This window comes from Trichomonas vaginalis, chromosome IV (assembly GCF_026262505.1).
Source record: "Trichomonas vaginalis G3 chromosome IV, whole genome shotgun sequence".
NCBI classification, from domain to species: domain Eukaryota; phylum Parabasalia; order Trichomonadida; family Trichomonadidae; genus Trichomonas; species Trichomonas vaginalis.
This window is the reverse complement of record NC_067206.1, coordinates 7,950,078-7,969,551: the sequence shown is the minus strand read 5'-3', so window position 1 is coordinate 7,969,551 and position 19,474 is coordinate 7,950,078. Positions and strand designations below refer to the sequence as shown.

Below are 19,474 nucleotides of genomic sequence, written 5' to 3'. Positions count from 1 at the left end.
GCAAGAAGAAAACTCACGTAAAGGCTGTAAAGTTTGTACTTCAATGTTAAACTTTTTCTCGAACATCTCATTAAATGAAATCATACATTGTTGCAATGTTGTATCGTCTTTAAAGTATTTGTATATGTGAATGTTTTGGGCGCTTAAAGACTGTTCGTCATTTTCTATCTCGACTTGAAGTATAAAGTCAACCTTTCTGAAAGCACGTGTTATATACATATTTGTTATGCCAATGTACTTTCTCTTCATTTATGTTCACAATCCAGTCTGTTGGAAACTTAAACGTTACTCTGTTCCCCTTTATTTTGACGTCAGGGTTTTCACTACTGAACGCAACAGATAAAGGTATTTGTCTATACATTTAATTCGGATAAAAATAAACCATTTACTCTTTCTTTGCTTTTGCTTCTTCTCTAGCTTTCTTCGCCAGCAAACGTGGGTCTTTTGTCTTCCAGCAGCTAATGCAGCAAGTTTTTTTTCACTAAGTTTTCTCTTTGGTCTCTCTGGCTTTTGTTCTTGTTTTTGTTCCTTCAGTTCGGATAAAATTTGCTCACGAATTTCTTTCTTCAATGCTTCAACATCTATGACCCCCTGGGTCTTGTCCGTAGGGCTTGTCTGAGTCATTTGACTGCAGATAAAAAACAAAATTAAAACTTTAACCGATGTAAAATGAGCTTGTCAAAATCAGAGCGAGAGTCTATTATATTAAATGACGCAAGAGGAATACAACATCCTTTCTATTACGTAAGTCAGAGTAAAGATGGTAAAATATACGTAAGAAAAAGAAAGGTTCCATTAGCGAATGCAGAAAGCGACAACATTAAGGTGTATGGCAAGGGTGAAGTCCACGAAGCCCATATAAAACCTTCTGTTCAAACTGAAAAGTCAATAGAACCAGAAGAAAAGAAGCCAGATGTACTTTCAATAACGAACCAAGAGCTTATTGCAAAGTTCGTGAATTTCATTGAAAAACAAACCAAGTCAAAGAACCCTGACCCACCAGTGAAAGAAGTTGAGACAAAAGAGAATGTACAGTTCATTGAAAATGTCAAGAAACAACTTCCACCACGAATGCCAAGAAGAAGAGTGAGAATAATGAAGTAAATAGATATTTTTATCTGAAGAAAATACATGCAGAACGAACAGCTAAACGAATTTACTCCAGCAGAGCATATTCATCAGATTCGCTCATATTTCGATATCATAGACAATGCAGTTCAAATTGGTGACACTAATAGAAAATATTCTGACGCAAAGATTCCATCACAACCTGGAACTGCTAAAGATAACACATGGGTAACATTCAATCTCTCACCTCCTGGTGAAAATATGTTGGACCTTTACAATACATTCATTACGTATAAAATGGAAGGTCAATTTATTGTAGATAAAGAAATTGGTTCAGGTTCCAATAAAACAAACCCACCAGGATTTTGGATTGGTTTCGATGACGCTTTCTATGCAGTTGCTGGATATCAAATCCTTGCAAATGGTCGTATCGTATATTCTCAAGACAACGCAAGAGAAGAAGCATATATAACTTCAAACTCACAAACTACCGAACAAATAAAGAAAGTAGATGTTTTCTCAAAGACTCGACATGAAGATGTATGGAGTCATTCGGGAACATGCAGAACAGGACAAATTGTTAGTGGTCCAATTACAGCAGGAAAATCATTTGATTTTAAGCTTCGTTTAAGAATTCCTGTTAGAAGATTCCTTCCATTAGAAGCTATTCGATTTATTCCAGCTTTTGCAGGAAACATTCAGCTTAAAGTAAAGTTCAGTAGCGACGCCTTACAATGCACATCTATATCTGTAAATGATATCATTGCTTTCATCCAACTCTTAAAGTTGCATTTGCTTCAGATTCAAATCCACCGACAAATAAATTTGTTCCATGGAATGAACCATTCACTATGATAACGAAGGCAGTAGAAGCTAGTGGAACAGTTACTATTACAACCGTAACCCAGCAACTAGTTCGAACAAAGATGGATTTAATGAATGTTTCATTCATCCAAAGTCATCTTCTTTAGACCCTAACATTTATACAGAACTTGTAGAACATTATACAAACGAGGCTTTATGTTTTCCTGTTAAAGTTATGGATTGGATTCCTATGGACGGTTCATTCTCAAAGAATACAGATAGTTCAAGTGCAACATTTACAGCAGCTTATACGCCTATTAATGTTAAAAGTATTTGGGCACTATTTAGAAAGAAAGACAACTATTATGTTAATTTGAGAACCCTAAGTTTAAATATCTTCAGCTTTCCATGGGAGCTTATGGAAATATGCCTGCAGAACCCGAAAAATCATATGGACCTGTATTTTATTAAATGGTTGCGAACGCCTGCAATACAAACAATGATATGATAGGATTTAATGAAGATGTTATGAGGTCATTGGTGGATGATGGTAGTGTGGAACATAAATGGGATAGCTATGACAACACACATTTTCTTATGTGGTTTTCCAACAGAAGTGGACTTTTGCTTCCAGCAAGGTCAAACATCTACTGCTCCAATAACATACAAATTGTCTGTTAAAGGACCTATTGAACTAGCAACTGAAAATGTACCAAAGCCACTTATTGGATTTATGAGGGATTGTTGCTTTGCCATTCAGGTGCGTGCTAATGGAATCCCAATAATAAGATTAGATGACTATAACTTAGCTACGGACGACGGTGAGGAATAAAGGATGAACGTTTATTTTTAAAGCTTATAAATGAGTTCTTCATCAAGCTCTCGTGAACCTTCACTATCTATGAAACAAACTTTACCAAACGATTATGGAGCACCTATTGAATATTTCTTACGAGCTGCACAATGGCAAAGAGCAGTCTCACCAAGGTTAGGTTTCCACCAGCTCCTGTCAAAAATAGCATTTGGTCAAGTCCTTATATAAGATATGGTCTCCCACTAGGTTTGCTAGCTACAGCAGGAGCAGTTATGATGTTGAAAAGAAATAAAGCAAATGTTGTAAATAATACTGAAGTAGCTGAAGTTAAACAAACTCCAACACCTTCGCCAAAACCAACGCCTTCACAAACAACACCTTCAATGACTCCTGAACCTATGGAAGTACAAACTCCTGTTCAAAAGTCAACTCCTAAACCGACTCCAACATTTAAACCAGAACCTACTCCTCAAATAAATCGTAAAACTCCTGCGTTTCCTTACTGAAAAAATAACGTTATTTTTATTTAATATTAAAATTTTTATTTGATTGAAATGACAAATAAAGTCACTGAAGCAATGAAACAAAAGTTTTTGGTAGAATACATTAAATCAGGAACTATTCCAGAAGGTTTTTACATTCATACTATGAAGGATGGTAGAGTTCAGTTTAGAAAGATAAAGCAACCATTAGATAGAGAAGGTATATTAAGGAAGATTAAACTTCATGAGGACAACATTGCTGAACTTAAGAAGAAGTTAGAAGAGTTGGAGAAAGGAAGAGAGTTATAAAGCAATGAATTCAACAGGGTAGAAAAAGGTTAGAAATCGGGTTAGATCTAACCATCTACTCTAAATTTATTTTTGTGCTATGTTTTCATACGTGTGAGGGTGGTGATATCATTAATTTTTAAGTTTATTTTTTATTTTATTTATATTAAATGACGAAAACTATTGAGATAACAAACTACAACGGTCATGAGTTCAAGAATTTGTTCTTCGTTCCTCGTGAAAATACATTCTATCAGATACGAGGGAGAAAGGGTAAAGTTAGTTTGAGCGTTTATGACTACAAGCATAATGGAAAGTTTATACAAGCATACGATACAAACGGTAAGCGTGTTTCATTAGCTTTGTCAAAACTTACTAACATTTATTTTGACAGTGATTTTGACCTATATGAAGAAGAAAGTGAGTCAGAAGAATATGAACTGTTGTGTGAAGCACAGCAATGGGAGGAGTTGCAATACTTTTGTAAGTGAGAACGTTTATTTTTTACATTAGTGAGGTGAAGTGGTTGGCGGCTTTGTAAATATTTAAGGTTAAGTTAGTGTTGTCGTTTGTGTTGTAAAATATACGTTAACGGTTTTGTAAAGTGTCAAATTCACATATCAGGGGTAAGGAGGCGCGCAGTGCCTCCGTACCCTTGATATGTTTACTAACTTTGATCCGGGCAGCTCGTGACGGACATTTCGAAGCTTTAGAACTTCTCTTGAGTTTTCCAGGCATCGAGAAGAACATCGTCGACAAGAAGAATCGCAGTGCTCTTCATTACGCAGTTCTTCTCCACAACAAACAGTGCGTTGAGTGTCTTCTGAACGACAAAGATGTCAATCCACAACTTCCTGATGATTCTAGTTTCACACCTCTTCACATCGCTGCATCTAATGATTTCTCAGACTTAATCCGTCTTTTCGCCGATCGAGATGACGTTGACTTGAACTGCGTCGACTCAATCCAGTGGACACCTCTCCATGTTGCCGCTAAATGCGGCTCAACTAGTTTCGTCGAAGAGTTGCTTCAACACGAAAATGTCGATGTCAACCGTCAGAACATGATGAAGCGAACTCCTATTTTCAACGCTATTGAAAACGAAAAAATCGAAGTTGTCAAAGTTCTCCTTTCTCGTGAAGATCTCGATTTGAGTGTTGTTGACAGCGAAGGACACACAGCTAAAGACGTCGCACTCCAGACAAAGAACGAAGATATCATTAATCTTCTTTTAAATAAATGAGTTTTTTTATTTTTTTTGTTTGTAAAAAAATTATTTTTAATAATAAAAAACGATAATAATAAATCCTTGAAAAATTAACGCACTTGTCTAAAGGAAAATGATAAATGATGTTACGTATTGGAAGCATATTTATCCTGCTTTACAGAAATATGTTGAAAAGTGAGTAAAGTTATGAATAAACTGATCCTAGTGAATGATATTGTATTACACAGAAATTGAATGCGACATTTGAAATTGTTTGCAATAGCGAGAGAATAGATTATTGAATGACAAAAATGCATCTTGAGTGTCTTTACTTATACTTGTAATGACAAATGTTCTTAAGGGTGCACTTACGCGTATCTGACTTTAATTCAAATTTCTGACAAATGGCGTGAAGTGTCATTGAAAATTAACCTTAAACATCTGAATCGAAGGACATGTAATACAGGTGTAAGTGCACTCTTAAGAAAAATTTTCCACTTCAAGATAGCAATGATATAATAGAATTGAATAAGAAATCGTTAAATTTATTATCCAACATCTCCCCAAGATACAATGTCCAATCATTTGTAAACGAAGAATATTACAAAATATCATCGAAATAACAATAATTCTTTTTGCTATAGTTTTATTCTTTCTGTCATAGCAAATTTCTATTATAATATTGAACTCTTTATTGAAATATCAGTTTGTTAATACTTAGATGCCTTACAAAGAAAACCTATTTCGAAATTAAGAGCCATGTTCCCGATATTATTGCATTACTATATCAGTACTAATTATTTAAATTCACTGTAACAAATACGAACTCTTTGAAAATTAAATTGAGAAATCAAGCCGCATCATCTTTTGAATATAAAGTTTTTCATATTTCAATTGATATTAAACAATTGATGAATGCTTTCGTTAATAATGGTCTTTAATTACAATTTTTTGATTATATAAATTCATAAATCATGAATATTAACGCCTTCGTCTAAAGGAAAATTGATGATATAAATCAAAAGCAGATCTCATAGGCTTTTTATCTATAATAGGAAACTCAGCTTCACACAGATATGATGAAAAGTGAGAAAGATTATGAATAGAATATATATTTTGAACATTATTTGTTGTAACTGATCCATATGTTTGATCTATTATTCTGTCACAGAAAGAATCTTTAACTGTAATTGAACCAGAATAATCTTGATAAAATTCTTTTCCTGGTCCTGTGTTTCCAAGAAATGAACAGTTTTCAATAAGAACAGTTGATCCAAATGCATAGAATGTTCTATAATCAGATTCTTTATGTTCATTATTCAAAACATTACAAAAATTAAAATTATAGTTACCATTTTCTAATGATAAAATTGTATAATATGATGTTGTGTTACAAAATGATGAATATGTTACATTACCTAGACTTGTTGGATCACCTAAATATATTCCTGAGTCCCAGGCTGCTTCACAGAAACTTGTGTTGATTGATTTAACTTCAATATTTCCATAAAATAGATAATTTGTAAAAGATTTTTCTAAATTTCCGCATTCATAAAAAGAACTTTCATAAAGATAATTTTTATTATTTGAATTATAAACTAATTTAACATATGAATGATGTCCTTCTTGAGAGTTTGTTTTTGATTTGTAGCCACATGTTCGGTATTGGACAATGGAACTATCACAGTTAAAGTAGATAGATCCACCATCTGTATTACTGCTGCAATTAGTAAATGAACAATATGAGTTAAGAAATTTATTGTTTGTATTCGTAAAATAAATGGCACTATTGGTCGTAATGGTGATGAATATACAGTTATATAAGAAGCATTCATTATTTGTTGATCTTGCTGTAACATTTGTACCTTGAATTGGTTCTGATTTAGGTGATGTATTGTAAAATAACTTCCAAACATCATCAGGTAATTGATCAAAGTGTAAATTATTCATAGTTGATGTGTGTTTTGATACTGTTATCTGAAGATCGTGATTGAATTTCATTGTTTTCATCAAAAAAATGAATCGGCATTATTTGACATTTCAATGATGTAAATGTCAAATAATGCCGATTCATTTGAATCTTATATTCAAGTTATGAAATTGCGATTCTTTTAGCTGTCATCAGCATTTTAACAGCTAGTGCATGGAAACAATGATGTAAATCATTCTAATCTTATATAAAAACATCGATTTTGCTGATTAAATTTTTGGATTTCGTAATAAAATGATCAATATTGTAAATAATTAAAGCTATTGTACTTACACATGATTTGTATATTATAAAATGTATGAAATATCGACTTAATTCGCTTGAAAATTTGAAATAGGGAGAATTTTTATATAAAACGCCTAATATCTAACAATTATTACATTAAATGAATACTTAAATTTGAGTAATCGATGATTTATATGAATTCTCTGGTCTGAATAAAGAATATCGAAAATTAGTTTGATTTTGGGGTTGTTTTGATAGTATTGTCAAATGTAATGATGTAAAAACATGAATTTATTAGTAAATACATGCTCGTGTTTGAGTAAAAATAGATATTTGTTGTTGTGAAATAAGTATTTGATTTCTTGTAAATCTTGAATGAAAACAATAAGTTCGTATCAATGGGAAAATCGAATATGTAGCTATTTAATTTGTATCAAAAGAATTTTTTAATGAGAATTTAAATTTCGAAGAAATTTGTTATGTATCGTTGAGTTTTGTAATTAAAACTGATATGTTAATGATGTGATTTGCTTTTTTAAAACATTTATTAGTCTTGATGAAATAATTTTTCTTTTAGTTAAACATTTCTTCTGAGTTTGCTAATAAAGACGGAGTCCTTTGTGAATGTGACATAGGCGCCCGAGAACCGTATGCACAAAAACTCTTATTGGGTGTCTTGTCTTTAGATATTCTTTCAAAAATATGCCAAATTTGATTGATGATTTCTAAAAAAGTAATCTAATCATCTGATGCCATTAATTGTATTTAGAAAAAAAATTCGTTCTTTTAATTTTTTAAGAGTATCACAGCAGATGATTAACTTTCCTTGATTTACGATACAACTAATTCACCAAATGCAGAAGTGCAATCGAATACAAACAATCGAATCTCCTAATTGATGAATCAAATAGTCCATTTTTCATTGAATTATTTAATCAAATCGTCTCTAATCATAGCAATCCTCCAAAATCAATCAGTAGTACACATGTTATCTTTGATCAATTCTTACGTTATAAAGAGAAGAGCACATTTATATGATCTCAAGTATATTTTTGATTTTTTTTTACAAATCTTGTCAATAAGACATTTGAAGTTGTTACCGATACAGTTACATAATTTTGAGATACAAATTCACCGCGCAATATTATTTTATTAAACTAAAACAGAGATAATTTTCTAAAAATTTAAATCATACATTGATCAGTACCTTGTAGAAGATACACATATTGATTTCAAATTCGTATGCATTGAAATGTTCGACGACATTTACACTGTTCGTTTTGAACCTATAATTATTCCATTTATAGTTGAAATGACAAAAATTTACCACATCAAGATAAGCGATGATACAATCGAATTGATCTCACATTTCAGCATGATACAAATATCAATAATATGTAAACTAAGAAAACATTATTGATATACTTAAGGGTGCACCCGTATGTACGTTTATTTGAGAGGAGGAGGATTACCCTCTCAATTTTGAGGGATTCGTTAGTTTATTTTCTCGATGAATATGCAATAAAATTTGATTTTTACCTTATCAATATACTTCATATAATATACACATGTTCATGTAAAAACTTTTTCCAAAATCCTCAGGAATTAAGGGATTTTTGAATTTTAAAATTTTTTTCGAATTTTTTCGAAAAAAAAATATTTTCAGAACAGCCTTAACGGCTAAGATTTAGGAACAATGTTAAGTATCAAAAAGAAAGGAGGTCTGATATAGACAACATATATCGTTGAAGGTTGAAAAAATCTCTAATATTTGAGCCCAAAATTTCAAATTTTAATTTTTTGAAAAAAGAGGCCACCCGTATGTACGTTTATTTGAGAGGAGGAGGATATTTTTGAAAGGGTGAAACATTATGAATATGTTAATTATATAATAATATGTATTATTATAAAAAAGAAAAAATAAAGCACGTTAAATTTTTCTTTCTTGATTTTTTACAAAATCTACTTAGAATTATGCAAAATATGACTAAATAATTATAAATTTCAAGTTAAATTTTAATTTTGATAAATAATTTAAATTTCAAAATATCAAGTTCAGTTCGACTATATATGTAGTAATTCCTCAATAAAGTGCCAAAACCCTATTAAAATATATGAACATTTTCAACATTTTAATGTTTTTATTTAAAAATTTGTTGGAATATGAGCTTCAAACAATTATTATGTAAATAAAAATAATTAAATATATGTATTTATTCGTATTACAACCATAGTAAGTCGATTCTTCCTTTCTTCTACTGAGTTTTGAATTTGATTTCGAATTGTAAAGAGATTCAAAGGGAAAATACTAGCGGATAAAAACTACCTCCATGAAAGGGTCATAATGGAGTCAAGTTGTATTTTTTGATATTTTTTTGCTTTTCGAGCCTAAATAGGTAGCCAAGATAATGCCTAAAAATAAGGTTCTAAATTCTGAAGTTTACATGATCCTCTCGTGTGCACCCTTAAGAATTTGATATTCGAGTTCATAGTATACTTTACAAATATCTGTGTTAGATGTATCTTGGATTTTGTTAGTTATTTCAACTGCTCCTTGTACATATGTTCCTGTTTTTGGATCTACTACATCAATGAAACATCTATCAACTGTAATTTTGGCATAATATACATAGAAATAATAATTAGAAATTTTGTTATTTGAGAAACAACAATTTGTTATATTTGTTGGAGAAGAATCTGCATAAACTAAATAATAATCAGTAATATTTTGGAAATTTGTTGCTTCGAATAGAATAGTTGATGATGGTGAATTAGTAAGGTAAACAGGGGCAGAACTACTTGGAGTATTATCTTTATTATCATAAAATATAGAAAATAAAACTTTTGAATCAGATAAATAACAATCAAAACAAGAAACACTTCTTGCATAGCATTTTGAATGAGAAATATTTGAATTTATGAAATTAATTTTTCCATTTTTTAGGTAAATATTTACATCTCCTAAGTTATTTTCTCCACTTTTAGTAATTGAAGATGAAACAATTTTGTTTTGGAATGATTCTTTATCTGAAACATCTGAATAACAATGAACTCCTTGAGTCCATTTTGATGTTACTTTTGATGAGTCACTTATTATTCGATCTTGGGCGCATTCGCCTTCACTGGAGAAGTATAAACATCCTCCGTTATTGGAATTACTACAATTTAAAAATTGCGTTTCGTCAACTAATAGTTTTGTTGTATTTTTCGAAGTTTGAAAATTGATAGCACTTGATTTAATATTTTCGGCAAAGAGGCAACGCTTTACTTAGTAATTTTGATCCTTTTTTAAAAGATTTGTTGTTTCGCCTTCATATTGTGTAATGGAAAGATCTGCCCCATAAAAATCATCCCATTCAAGCCTTAAAAAATTGCCCAACATGAATGATGGACAAATTTTTGTTTAGGCATGGGCATTTTTTTTCGAAAAAAAATTGTCGCACCGATAAAGACAATTGACCAAAATATTCCAATTCTTGAGTAAAATTGAATTGATCACAAATTAATATTTAATATAAATCAAATACATATACTATATTTACGTTTTTATGATCGAAGATTTCTTAAGGGTGGCTTCTCTCCGATGTGAACTGATCCTCTCAATTTTTCCATGATCTTAAGGTACCAAACTCCTCATACAGTCAGTTTCATGGGACATTACCTATAAGATATCATTGCTTGACCTTTGCAGATATTATAACAAAGGTTATTTTTTAAAAAATCCTAAAATTAAAAGAATTTGAAATTATTCCGCATTTTTCGTCTAAAACAAGTTTTTTTTCAACTTTGGATAATATGATTCTACTATCCATGTGTTCATCATTGTGCTTACTCCCACCTCTAAATTACATACATTTTATGTCGAAAAAGTAGATTTTGGTCTAAATTTTTTCGATTTTGTCCGAGGTCTCCGAAGGGTGGTGAAGTGACTTTTTTAAAACTCTGATGCTATATTCATAATCCTTATTAATTGAATAAGCATAAAACATTCTTCTTTTTTTCATTTTACATGGAAAAACAGGAATTATTTAAATCCAAATTTGAATTTGAAAAAGAATGATTGTAAATGTTTTGATTGGAAGTGTAGTATGCAAATTTATGGTCAATCAAAAGTTTTTCACTTGATAATCTTCATAATTTAATTTGTTGATGAATTTTTGGATAAAAGGATTTCAATTAAGTATTTTCAGAGGGAACACATGCTATTCTAAAAGAATTTAGTTTATCATCATGAAAATATATACTGATAAGAAAAAAGTCTAAATTTGATTAAACTGATATAGGGACCGTTGCCTTTTCAAGTTGAATTTCTATTATGAAATTCATAAAAGCCTATAATAAATGTTTTGGCAAATAATGTTTTTATATCAATTAAGAAAATCATAATAAAGTAAATTATAGCATTCCTTATGCTAGATATCTTATCATACGAAATAGGAAATCACTATGTTCCTTATATTAGATTCGAAAATGATGAAGAAGATGTATTTGTATATCTAGATGATGCAAAAAATATTCACATTACAGATTTTGAATCTGTTTGCAGCATTCAATTAGAAGATCATAGGCCAACTTTATTAGTACCCTCTATTTCCAGGAATTACCGTCACTTTTTTCCCACCTTCTAAAAAAGCTTCTATATCTCGACATATATAGACATTTTCGAAGCATTTTAAAAGAGGATAGGATAGAAAAGATATTGAATTTTATGATTTTGTACTTTGTATGGAAATATGAGACATGAGATTTAATATGATTTGATTGCAAGTTGAAATTTTTGATTTTTATAATATAGCATTTTTATGATATAAAGAGTGTTTTTATGATAAAATTTTTGCTCAAAAACAAAAATTTTGGTAAAACGGTAATTCCTGGCTGACGTTAAAATATGCTTTGTTCTCCACTAAAAATACTATTTAATAAGGGTTTCGTTTTGCGAAAAAAACGTACAATACGCAATTTCGCTAAAAAAACATTTAGCTAGCAATTTCGACATTTGACTCCACTCAAGACGTCACTTTTTTAATTTTGCGGTATCATATTTTTGGAAAATCTTTATGAATATTATATAAAAAGTCTCTTTAATATCTATATTTCATATTTTTATCGATTTTTAAAGTTTTTGCGAAAAGTATTCAATTATTTTTGCTATTTGGTCGGGTAAATGTTAGATTTGCGACATTTTCTGATATGATATTCAGATTCTACGTTGATAATAATGCTTATAGAACCCTCTTGCTATTGTGTCAAAATTGCGAAACCGATAGCAAAAATATCTCGCAATATCAAAATTGAGATATTGAGTGAATTATGCATTATAGAGATTAAAAATCTGATTTGTGAAAACATCTCATCAGTTTCTAGCTAATTCAAAAATCTTTACTATCTTATTCGATTAAAATGAAAAGGGAATAGTTTCATTATGCTTTAAATGACAGCCTTATAATATAATCATAGTTTTCGCTCAATATGCAGCATTTTTTTTTTCGAAATCTATGGTCAATATCCTAAATACTGATTGCTTTGCATTCATATCTCTTACATTTTCTATACCCACATCACTATTCATTGCTATTCCTATCTTTTTCATTTTTGTTTGTTTCTTATAATTTCTCAAAAAACACGATAACTTGATATTTGTAAATATCATACTTTATAACGTAAATAAGAACTTGACCTATTAAGAAAAGCAGTAATGAAAAGAAAATCTGAAATTCATAAAAATTACAAGTTTCTGATGACAATTAGCTTAATTAAACCAGGTACAAGATTATATAATTGTATTTTCTATCCAATTATCCATATAATATCTTATCCAGAAAAAAAACTTGATCAATACCAAATGATTTTTTAACTAGTAAATAAAGTATTTTCTTTACACACACATTGTATATCATAGTTTTTTTTTTGGTTTCGCAAAACATCCAAAAACAAATATGCTATAAAAGTGACAATTTTAGCAAAACGAAACCCTTATATTTAATGATATAAAAATCAATTATTTTGAGTATTCATAGACTTTTTTGTTGAAACTTCGAACGCATGAAAACTACTATTAGAATAGATTAGATTGAAAATAAACAGCGGAAACAAATTCAGCACATTTTATATGATTTAGTGCTGTGACAAAAGTATATCATTCACACTCAAAGGAAAATCTGATTATCCCAATAAAATAGAAATAAATCAATAAAAAGCATAATAGAAGCATTCTATTTGGATGATGATACTATATCATTTATCAAATTTTGAAAATATTTATTTTTCACGAATTCGAACCGAAACAAGACCTCGAATTCGTCAAAATTTTAAAAAATGAATATTTATCAAAATAAATGCAGGATTTGTTGATTATATCATTAATACTCCATTCTTTTAGTAAATACATGTGCATTAGCCTTTTCCTTGCAAAAGATTGAAATAGATTTTTCAATTTATTCGAATTAAAATATATTTTTCGTTTATCCACATCTATGTAAATACATTAAACATCATAACACTTTGAAATACTATTGTTTTAGTAATCAATTTCTTATCCTTATCATTTCTACAATTGGGATTATTCACTTCATAATATAAAAGTTCTAAAAATGTCAAAAAAGTAATTCATTTTAGGAATAAAAGATTAATTTTAAATTTAATTATAATTATTTATATCTATACAAACAAATTGTGAGAACATTCAGGTGGCCACATAAAGTAATAACATATCAGTATTTTGATATGATACCTCATATATAAGGTATGATTAGAAAGCTGAAATCAGCTTTTTCAATTTTTCATCAGTGAAAATGTTTGATACCTCATACCTATTAAAATAGCCTAATTTCAGTCCCATCCCTCTTGTATTCGTTGAGATAAGGAGATTTGAAATTCTGCAATTTCGACGCCGTTACCCTCTCCATTTGCTACAAAAATGTAAGGGATATATAACACTGTTGTATAAATTAATATTTTATTGTTATTTTTTAAAAATAATACTTCAATCATGCTAAAATTGAATTTTTTTGATGCAAAAAATAACCTTAAATGGTAATTCCTGGAAATAGAGGGTATTTGAAAAATTTGAAATTTAATTTCAAGTAATTATACTTTTTATATTGAACAAATATTTGTTTGTAACATTCTTTTGAATTGGTACTGTTTATTTTTTCGTCTATTCTTTTGAATCTAATTTTTAAAAATGTAACGTCTTATTGGTTTCGGAATACAAAATAAATTAATAGGTTTGAATATATTCTCTAGATATTTTCGTAATATACTTCTTGAGTTACATGCTTTCGGTCAAATTTTGGATAATGCAATTTAATTTTGAGCAAAACCAGCGACTTCGGACCTCATACTCTGGAGTATTAATGCCCTACCAACAAGCATTTAAAAGAACCCAAGTTGTATTTTTTTGAAATTTTTTATTTTTGAGGTATCAAAATCCTCATCTCCAGAAAGAATGTGAAATGAAGGCCGATACAGACCGTTTGGTCGGAAAGAAGCCTTAAAAATATTAAGAACTTTGAATTGAAATGCCATGCCATCTACCAAGTAGGAGTTTGGGCTTCTTATTTCAAATATAATTAGGGGATAGACAGTATCAAAAGACAGTCATTGACATCTCTTAAGGAGCTTTCGAATTTTAAATCAGAACCTCAAATCCAACTATCTTCACACAGATACAAAGATATGACTTAGCACCTTTAAACATATTGTTGAAGTTATAATATTCAGAAAAATGAAATTTACGTGTTTAATGTGAAGTTTATTAAATTTGTAGAAATGATTGAAAATTTTATATATTTTGGAGCTTTGTCAATATTTTCAAAATATTCTGTGTTAAATTTATTTTTATCTTTATTTTTATTGATATCAAGAATTTGATATTCGAGTTCATAGTATACTTTACAAATATCTGTGTTAGATGTATCTTTGATTTCGTTAGTTATTTCAACTGTATCTTTTGTTTTTGGATCTTTTTCATCAATGAAACATCTATCAACTGTAATTTTGGCATAATATACATAGAAATCATAATTAGAAATTTTGTTATTTGAGAAACAACAATTTGTTATATTTGTTGGAGAAGAATCTGCATAAACTAAACAAAAATCAGTAATATTTTGGAAATTTGTTGCTTCAAATAGAATAGTTGATAATGGTGAATTAGTAAGGTAAACAGGGGCAGAACTACTTGGAGTATTATCTTTATTATCATAAAATATAGAAAATAAAACTTTTGAATCAGATAAATAACAATCAAAACAAGAAACACTTCTTGCATAGCATTTTGAATGAGAAATATTTGAATTTATGAAATTAATTTTTCCATTTTTTAGGTAAATATTTACATCTCCTAAGTTATTTTCTCCACTTTTAGTAATTGAAGATGAAACAATTTTGTTTTGGAATGATTCTTTATCTGAAACATCTGAATAACAATGAACTCCTTGAGTCCATTTTGATGTTACTTTTGATGAGTCACTTATTATTCGATCTTGGACACATTCACCTTCTCTGGAGAAGTATAAACTTTCCCCGTTATTGGAATTACTACAATTTAAAAATTGGGAAGTATCAACTAATAGTTTTGTTGTATTTTTCGAAGTTTGAAAATTGATAGCACTTGATTTAATATTTTCGGCAAAGAGGCAACGCTTTACTTAGTAATTTTGATCAGTTTTTAAAAGATTTGTTGTTTCGCCTTCATATTGTGTAATGGAAAGATCTGCCCCATAAAAATCATCCCATTCAAGCCTTAAAAAATTGCCCAACTTGATTGATGGACAAAATTTGTTTAGGCATGGGCATTATCATTTTCGTCTGACATCTGAATTATAGAACTCAGACTCTATTTCTATTAATTTAAGCGCCATCCGCCCATACACAACTTTATTTAATAGCTACTTGTGCATGTTATCATTCTAGCTCCAACTTCAAAATGTTTCATTTTTTGTGATTTTCGAGTCAATTTTTTTTAACGAAGTCAAAATCATAAACTCAAACTATTCAATTTATTTTCACCAAAATTTCCTAATAGATGCATTGCAATTCAAGTAGATATCATTACATTGGAATCCCAGACGAAAATGATAATTCTCAAACATACGATTATTTTTGATTTAAATGCTGTTCGGCATTAAAGGCAAAAATAATCATATACCTAAGAATTACACTTTTCCGACATTTTTGGGTCGCTTCGCTCCCCTGAAAAAACGTCGGAAAAGTGTAAATTTTGTCACTTTTCCAGACGAATAATCCTTTTTTTTTCCCGAAAGAAATAATCGCTCCGATAACGTTGAATTGATCGCAAATTAATATTTAGCATAAATCGTATACATATACATATCTGCTCAAATTTTGCTGAAAAAAAAAGACTTTTCAAGCCCTTATAGAGTTTTTTTGCCTGCTTTCTTGATTGTTCGAACTCTGACAACCATGTGCTTAATTACGTACATTACTCATCAAACACGAGATTAGTTTAGATAATTCCTGTCCAGTTGGTCAAAAATTCATTTTTTAATCAGTATAATAAATTGTTTATCAAATCAGTTAAAAAAAATTATTGTTCAATGATCAGAGAAGATGCTTTCGATTGTTGCTATAAGAGCTCTTGGGTCTGAGTTTTCATTCCAATCGAAGAAAATCTTCAAAGCTCTTTTCATTTTCATATCCATTTCCCTGTCGACAATTAGAGGATTTTCAGGAACATCAGTTCCTTCTTTCAGAGATTTGCAGACGATTTTTGCTCTTTCGACTAATTCTGGAGGGTATCCACCTCTTTTTGCACATTCGAATCCGAAAGATTTTTCATCTTCTCCCAAAACAGCTTTGTAAAGGAAAAGTAATTCGTCTTTCGACAACAAACAATCAACAGACATCGTCATTCTGATGAACAGTTTGTTGTCAATCACATTTTCCTTCAAAATATCCCTGAAATGCGTGGATATAATGACAAAAGGTGACATTTCACCTCTATCTGACATTGATCTGATGAAACCAGCCAAAAGAGATGCCCCATCATCTTTATTTGATGTCTTTCCGAATTCATCGACCAAGATGAGTGTTCTATTTGTTGATTTCCTGATGCTTTCACTGAGCATCTTCAAGTCATCATAGAAACCACTCGAAAAAGGTTCAGAAGCACCTCCATTGTGGAAAACAGGGATGATTTTGTCAATTTGAGGTAACTCACAAAACTGACATGGAACAAAACAACCAATACTTGCAAGGAAAACAATTATTGCCGTTTGCTTGAGAAGAACTGATTTGCCGCTTCCATTTGGACCAGTTATCACTATTATCTTTGGTTTGTCACTACCAAATTCAATAGTATTTGGAATGAAATCAGTTGGTGTCAGTTTTTCAAGTAAAGGATGTCTTCCGCCAACAATTTTCATCTCATTTTTATCAGAAAATGTTGGTCTGATCCAATGTCCTTCGACAGAGACAACTGCAAGAGAACAATATAAATCAACTTCGCCAATGAACTTGTAAAGCTCTGACAGTTCATGAGAATGACTTAAAATTCTATTTGAAAGCTTGACAATTATTTTTATCGTTCTCTTTTGGAGATCTCCGTATATATCTCCGTAGTTTCTGTCAAGCTCGTTCATCATCTCATTCTTGCAGTAAAAGTGACTGTCAGTTTCGAAAGATAACAAATAACCGTTTGGCAAATCTTCTCTTTTCAGACCTTCTTTTTGACACATTGTCAGAAAACCGATTTGTGGAAGGTATACGACACTTAACGATAGAATTGGAGATTTGAGGGGGAGATCATCTATCAGTTCAACTGCCTTTTCGTTGAGAAGATTATCCAAGTTCTTGTAAATCTTCCTCAATCGAGTTAACTCTTGATCGTAATCATCATTGATGTAAACTTCTGCAACCTTTGAAAAATCAATTGTCATCTCTATTTGCTGCGATAAACTCTCTAAAAGATTGACAAGTTTATCAGTAATGGAAAAGTGACGTGTCAGGTTTTCTGGTAACGTATTTTGTAAAGTAAATTTACAAAAATTTGCAGCAGCCGAGAGAGACTTTGCGAGTGATGACCAAAGTTTTGTTTTCATTGTTCCTTTCTTCACGTTTTGGATGATGTTTGTAACATCTGTCACGTTTTTCATCTTGTTAACAAGTTCATTTACCATTGGATGGAATTCTGGCTTTGTGAACTCTTCTAAGATATCATGTCTCTGGTTTATTTGGTTGATATCATTTGGTATGTTCGTGAACAAGTCTTTCAATCTGTCTTTACCCATCTTTGTGGAACAACGATTAAGTAAAGTAAAAAGTGACACCCCTTCTTTGATGGAAGTCATTTGATGAATGGAAGGATGTAGTTCTTGCTTGATTATCTGCAAATCGGACATTGCTTTCGAACTGAGAACTAATCCATTGCTTATTTCCATCATGGAAAACACGGAAACGATAGGTGGACTTTGGTATTTTTTATTTGTGAAGTTTACAAGAGCTCCGATGGCAGCGACGATTGGCTTTGACTGGAGATTAACAATTCCGGAAAGGACAGACTGGCGGACAGAATCCTGTTCGTCTGATGGAACTGTAAAGAGTATTTGGGCCATGGAATCAATGCCATTCTGGTAGTTAAAATCGTTTTGCTCGAGAACTTGGATTTCTGTATCTTTGACGTCTTTAATGATAGTGGCAATGGCGTTATCTATGTTTGGCTGCATACAAATGATGGACGGATTATATCTGTGAATAATTTTTTCGAAATTCATTCCGAAATTTGCGGAATTTGACTCCGAAATTGAGACTGAGCCATCGCGGGTTGTATAAAACACGAATCCATAGCTTTGGCTCTTGAAGGAGATCGCTAAAATGTCCTGAGACTGCACTTCTCCTTCCATATGTAATGAAAAATTTTCCCATTCAAGTTTGATGTGCGTCACTTTTTTTCATGTTCACCTCTAGATTTTATTATTGTAATCTTCATATTATATTTAGTAATCTCTATTTATTGCATATTCCGATCTAATTAATTCGATTTTGCTACAAATTGAAATCTAAATTATCAATGGAATTCGCAAAGATCGTATATGATCACTTGACATTATAGATTTATACTAGTATGATAAGACTTACTTCTTTTGAGAGAAGGATGTTAGTTCATAGTAAAAATGTAAATTGAAAATGGGAAAACATACAGTTATTTTACGTAATATGGCAGTAATTACAAATGGAACAAGTAACTGTTCATTTAAAGCTAGGTTTTTCCTTCATTATTCTTTGCTTGTAATTTTTCGAGTTGTTCTTTGAGTTCTTCTATGCGTTTTGCCATTTTTGCATTTTCAGTACGGATTGCTGGCATGTCGATACCATTTGAACTACCTAAATAGTCTTGAATGTATTGCAAAGGATCTTCTGGTTTTTCTTGTAGTTCATATAGTGAAACAATGATCTTGGAAAGAGTATCCATTACATGTTTCTCGTCTAAATATCTTTTATAGAGTTCCCTTTTCTTATCCATGAAAATTAATGAAAAACGTTTTTTAGGGTCTACCGACTCACACTCCAAAAACACTATCTTATGATATTTTCATTAAGATCAGATCAAACATAATTATGAGTACTCAATCATA

At 30.6% G+C, this 19,474-nt stretch overlaps 7 protein-coding genes and 3 pseudogenes across 10 annotated transcripts, besides 4 other annotated features; 6 read left to right on the top strand and 4 right to left on the bottom strand.

Annotated features, from left to right (window-relative positions):
- Positions 1–4,129: part of a mobile genetic element that runs on past the window's edge.
- On the bottom strand, positions 279–624 carry TVAGG3_0049760 (annotated as a pseudogene). The gene has a single exon. A coding segment is annotated over exon 1 (346 nt).
- Positions 670–1,923, top strand: TVAGG3_0049750 (annotated as a pseudogene). The gene has a single exon. A coding segment is annotated over exon 1 (1,254 nt).
- TVAGG3_0049740 (uncharacterized protein) lies at positions 2,450–2,704 on the top strand (the record flags this gene model as incomplete). Its single annotated transcript, XM_051220971.1, has 1 exon — positions 2,450–2,704. The coding sequence occupies one exon, from the start codon at positions 2,450–2,452 to the stop codon at positions 2,702–2,704; it is 255 nt and encodes an 84-aa protein (XP_051105957.1).
- On the top strand, positions 2,735–3,189 carry TVAGG3_0049730 (annotated as a pseudogene). The gene has a single exon. A coding segment is annotated over exon 1 (455 nt).
- On the top strand, positions 3,241–3,477 carry TVAGG3_0049720 (uncharacterized protein; the record flags this gene model as incomplete). Its single annotated transcript, XM_001301509.1, has 1 exon — positions 3,241–3,477. One exon carries the CDS (start codon positions 3,241–3,243, stop codon positions 3,475–3,477), a length of 237 nt encoding a protein of 78 aa, XP_001301510.1.
- On the top strand, positions 3,627–3,947 carry TVAGG3_0049710 (uncharacterized protein; the record flags this gene model as incomplete). Its single annotated transcript, XM_001301508.1, has 1 exon — positions 3,627–3,947. The coding sequence occupies one exon, from the start codon at positions 3,627–3,629 to the stop codon at positions 3,945–3,947; it is 321 nt and encodes a 106-aa protein (XP_001301509.1).
- Positions 3,948–4,129: a terminal%2Cinverted (terminal inverted repeat of Maverick-1B transposon ID:TVAGG3_0049700).
- A 393-nt stretch (positions 4,130–4,522) lies between these two features.
- TVAGG3_0049690 (2-5A-dependent ribonuclease family) lies at positions 4,523–4,699 on the top strand (the record flags this gene model as incomplete). Its single annotated transcript, XM_001301507.2, has 1 exon — positions 4,523–4,699. One exon carries the CDS (start codon positions 4,523–4,525, stop codon positions 4,697–4,699), a length of 177 nt encoding a protein of 58 aa, XP_001301508.2.
- A 320-nt stretch (positions 4,700–5,019) lies between these two features.
- Positions 5,020–5,146: a mobile genetic element.
- An 80-nt stretch (positions 5,147–5,226) lies between these two features.
- Positions 5,227–6,613, bottom strand: TVAGG3_0049670 (uncharacterized protein; the record flags this gene model as incomplete). Its single annotated transcript, XM_001298638.2, has 1 exon — positions 5,645–6,613. One exon carries the CDS (start codon positions 6,611–6,613, stop codon positions 5,645–5,647), a length of 969 nt encoding a protein of 322 aa, XP_001298639.2.
- Positions 6,614–8,307: 1,694 nt separating this feature from the next.
- Positions 8,308–9,343: a mobile genetic element.
- A 7,067-nt stretch (positions 9,344–16,410) lies between these two features.
- Positions 16,411–18,742, bottom strand: TVAGG3_0049650 (meiosis-specific crossover protein Msh5 (MutS-like protein); the record flags this gene model as incomplete). Its single annotated transcript, XM_001301505.2, has 1 exon — positions 16,436–18,742. The coding sequence occupies one exon, from the start codon at positions 18,740–18,742 to the stop codon at positions 16,436–16,438; it is 2,307 nt and encodes a 768-aa protein (XP_001301506.1).
- Positions 18,743–19,098: 356 nt separating this feature from the next.
- TVAGG3_0049640 (associate of C-MYC AMY-1 family) lies at positions 19,099–19,362 on the bottom strand (the record flags this gene model as incomplete). The annotated part of the gene is made up of 1 exon (XM_001301504.1): positions 19,099–19,362. One exon carries the CDS (start codon positions 19,360–19,362, stop codon positions 19,099–19,101), a length of 264 nt encoding a protein of 87 aa, XP_001301505.1.
- Positions 19,363–19,474: the final 112 nt, after the last annotated feature.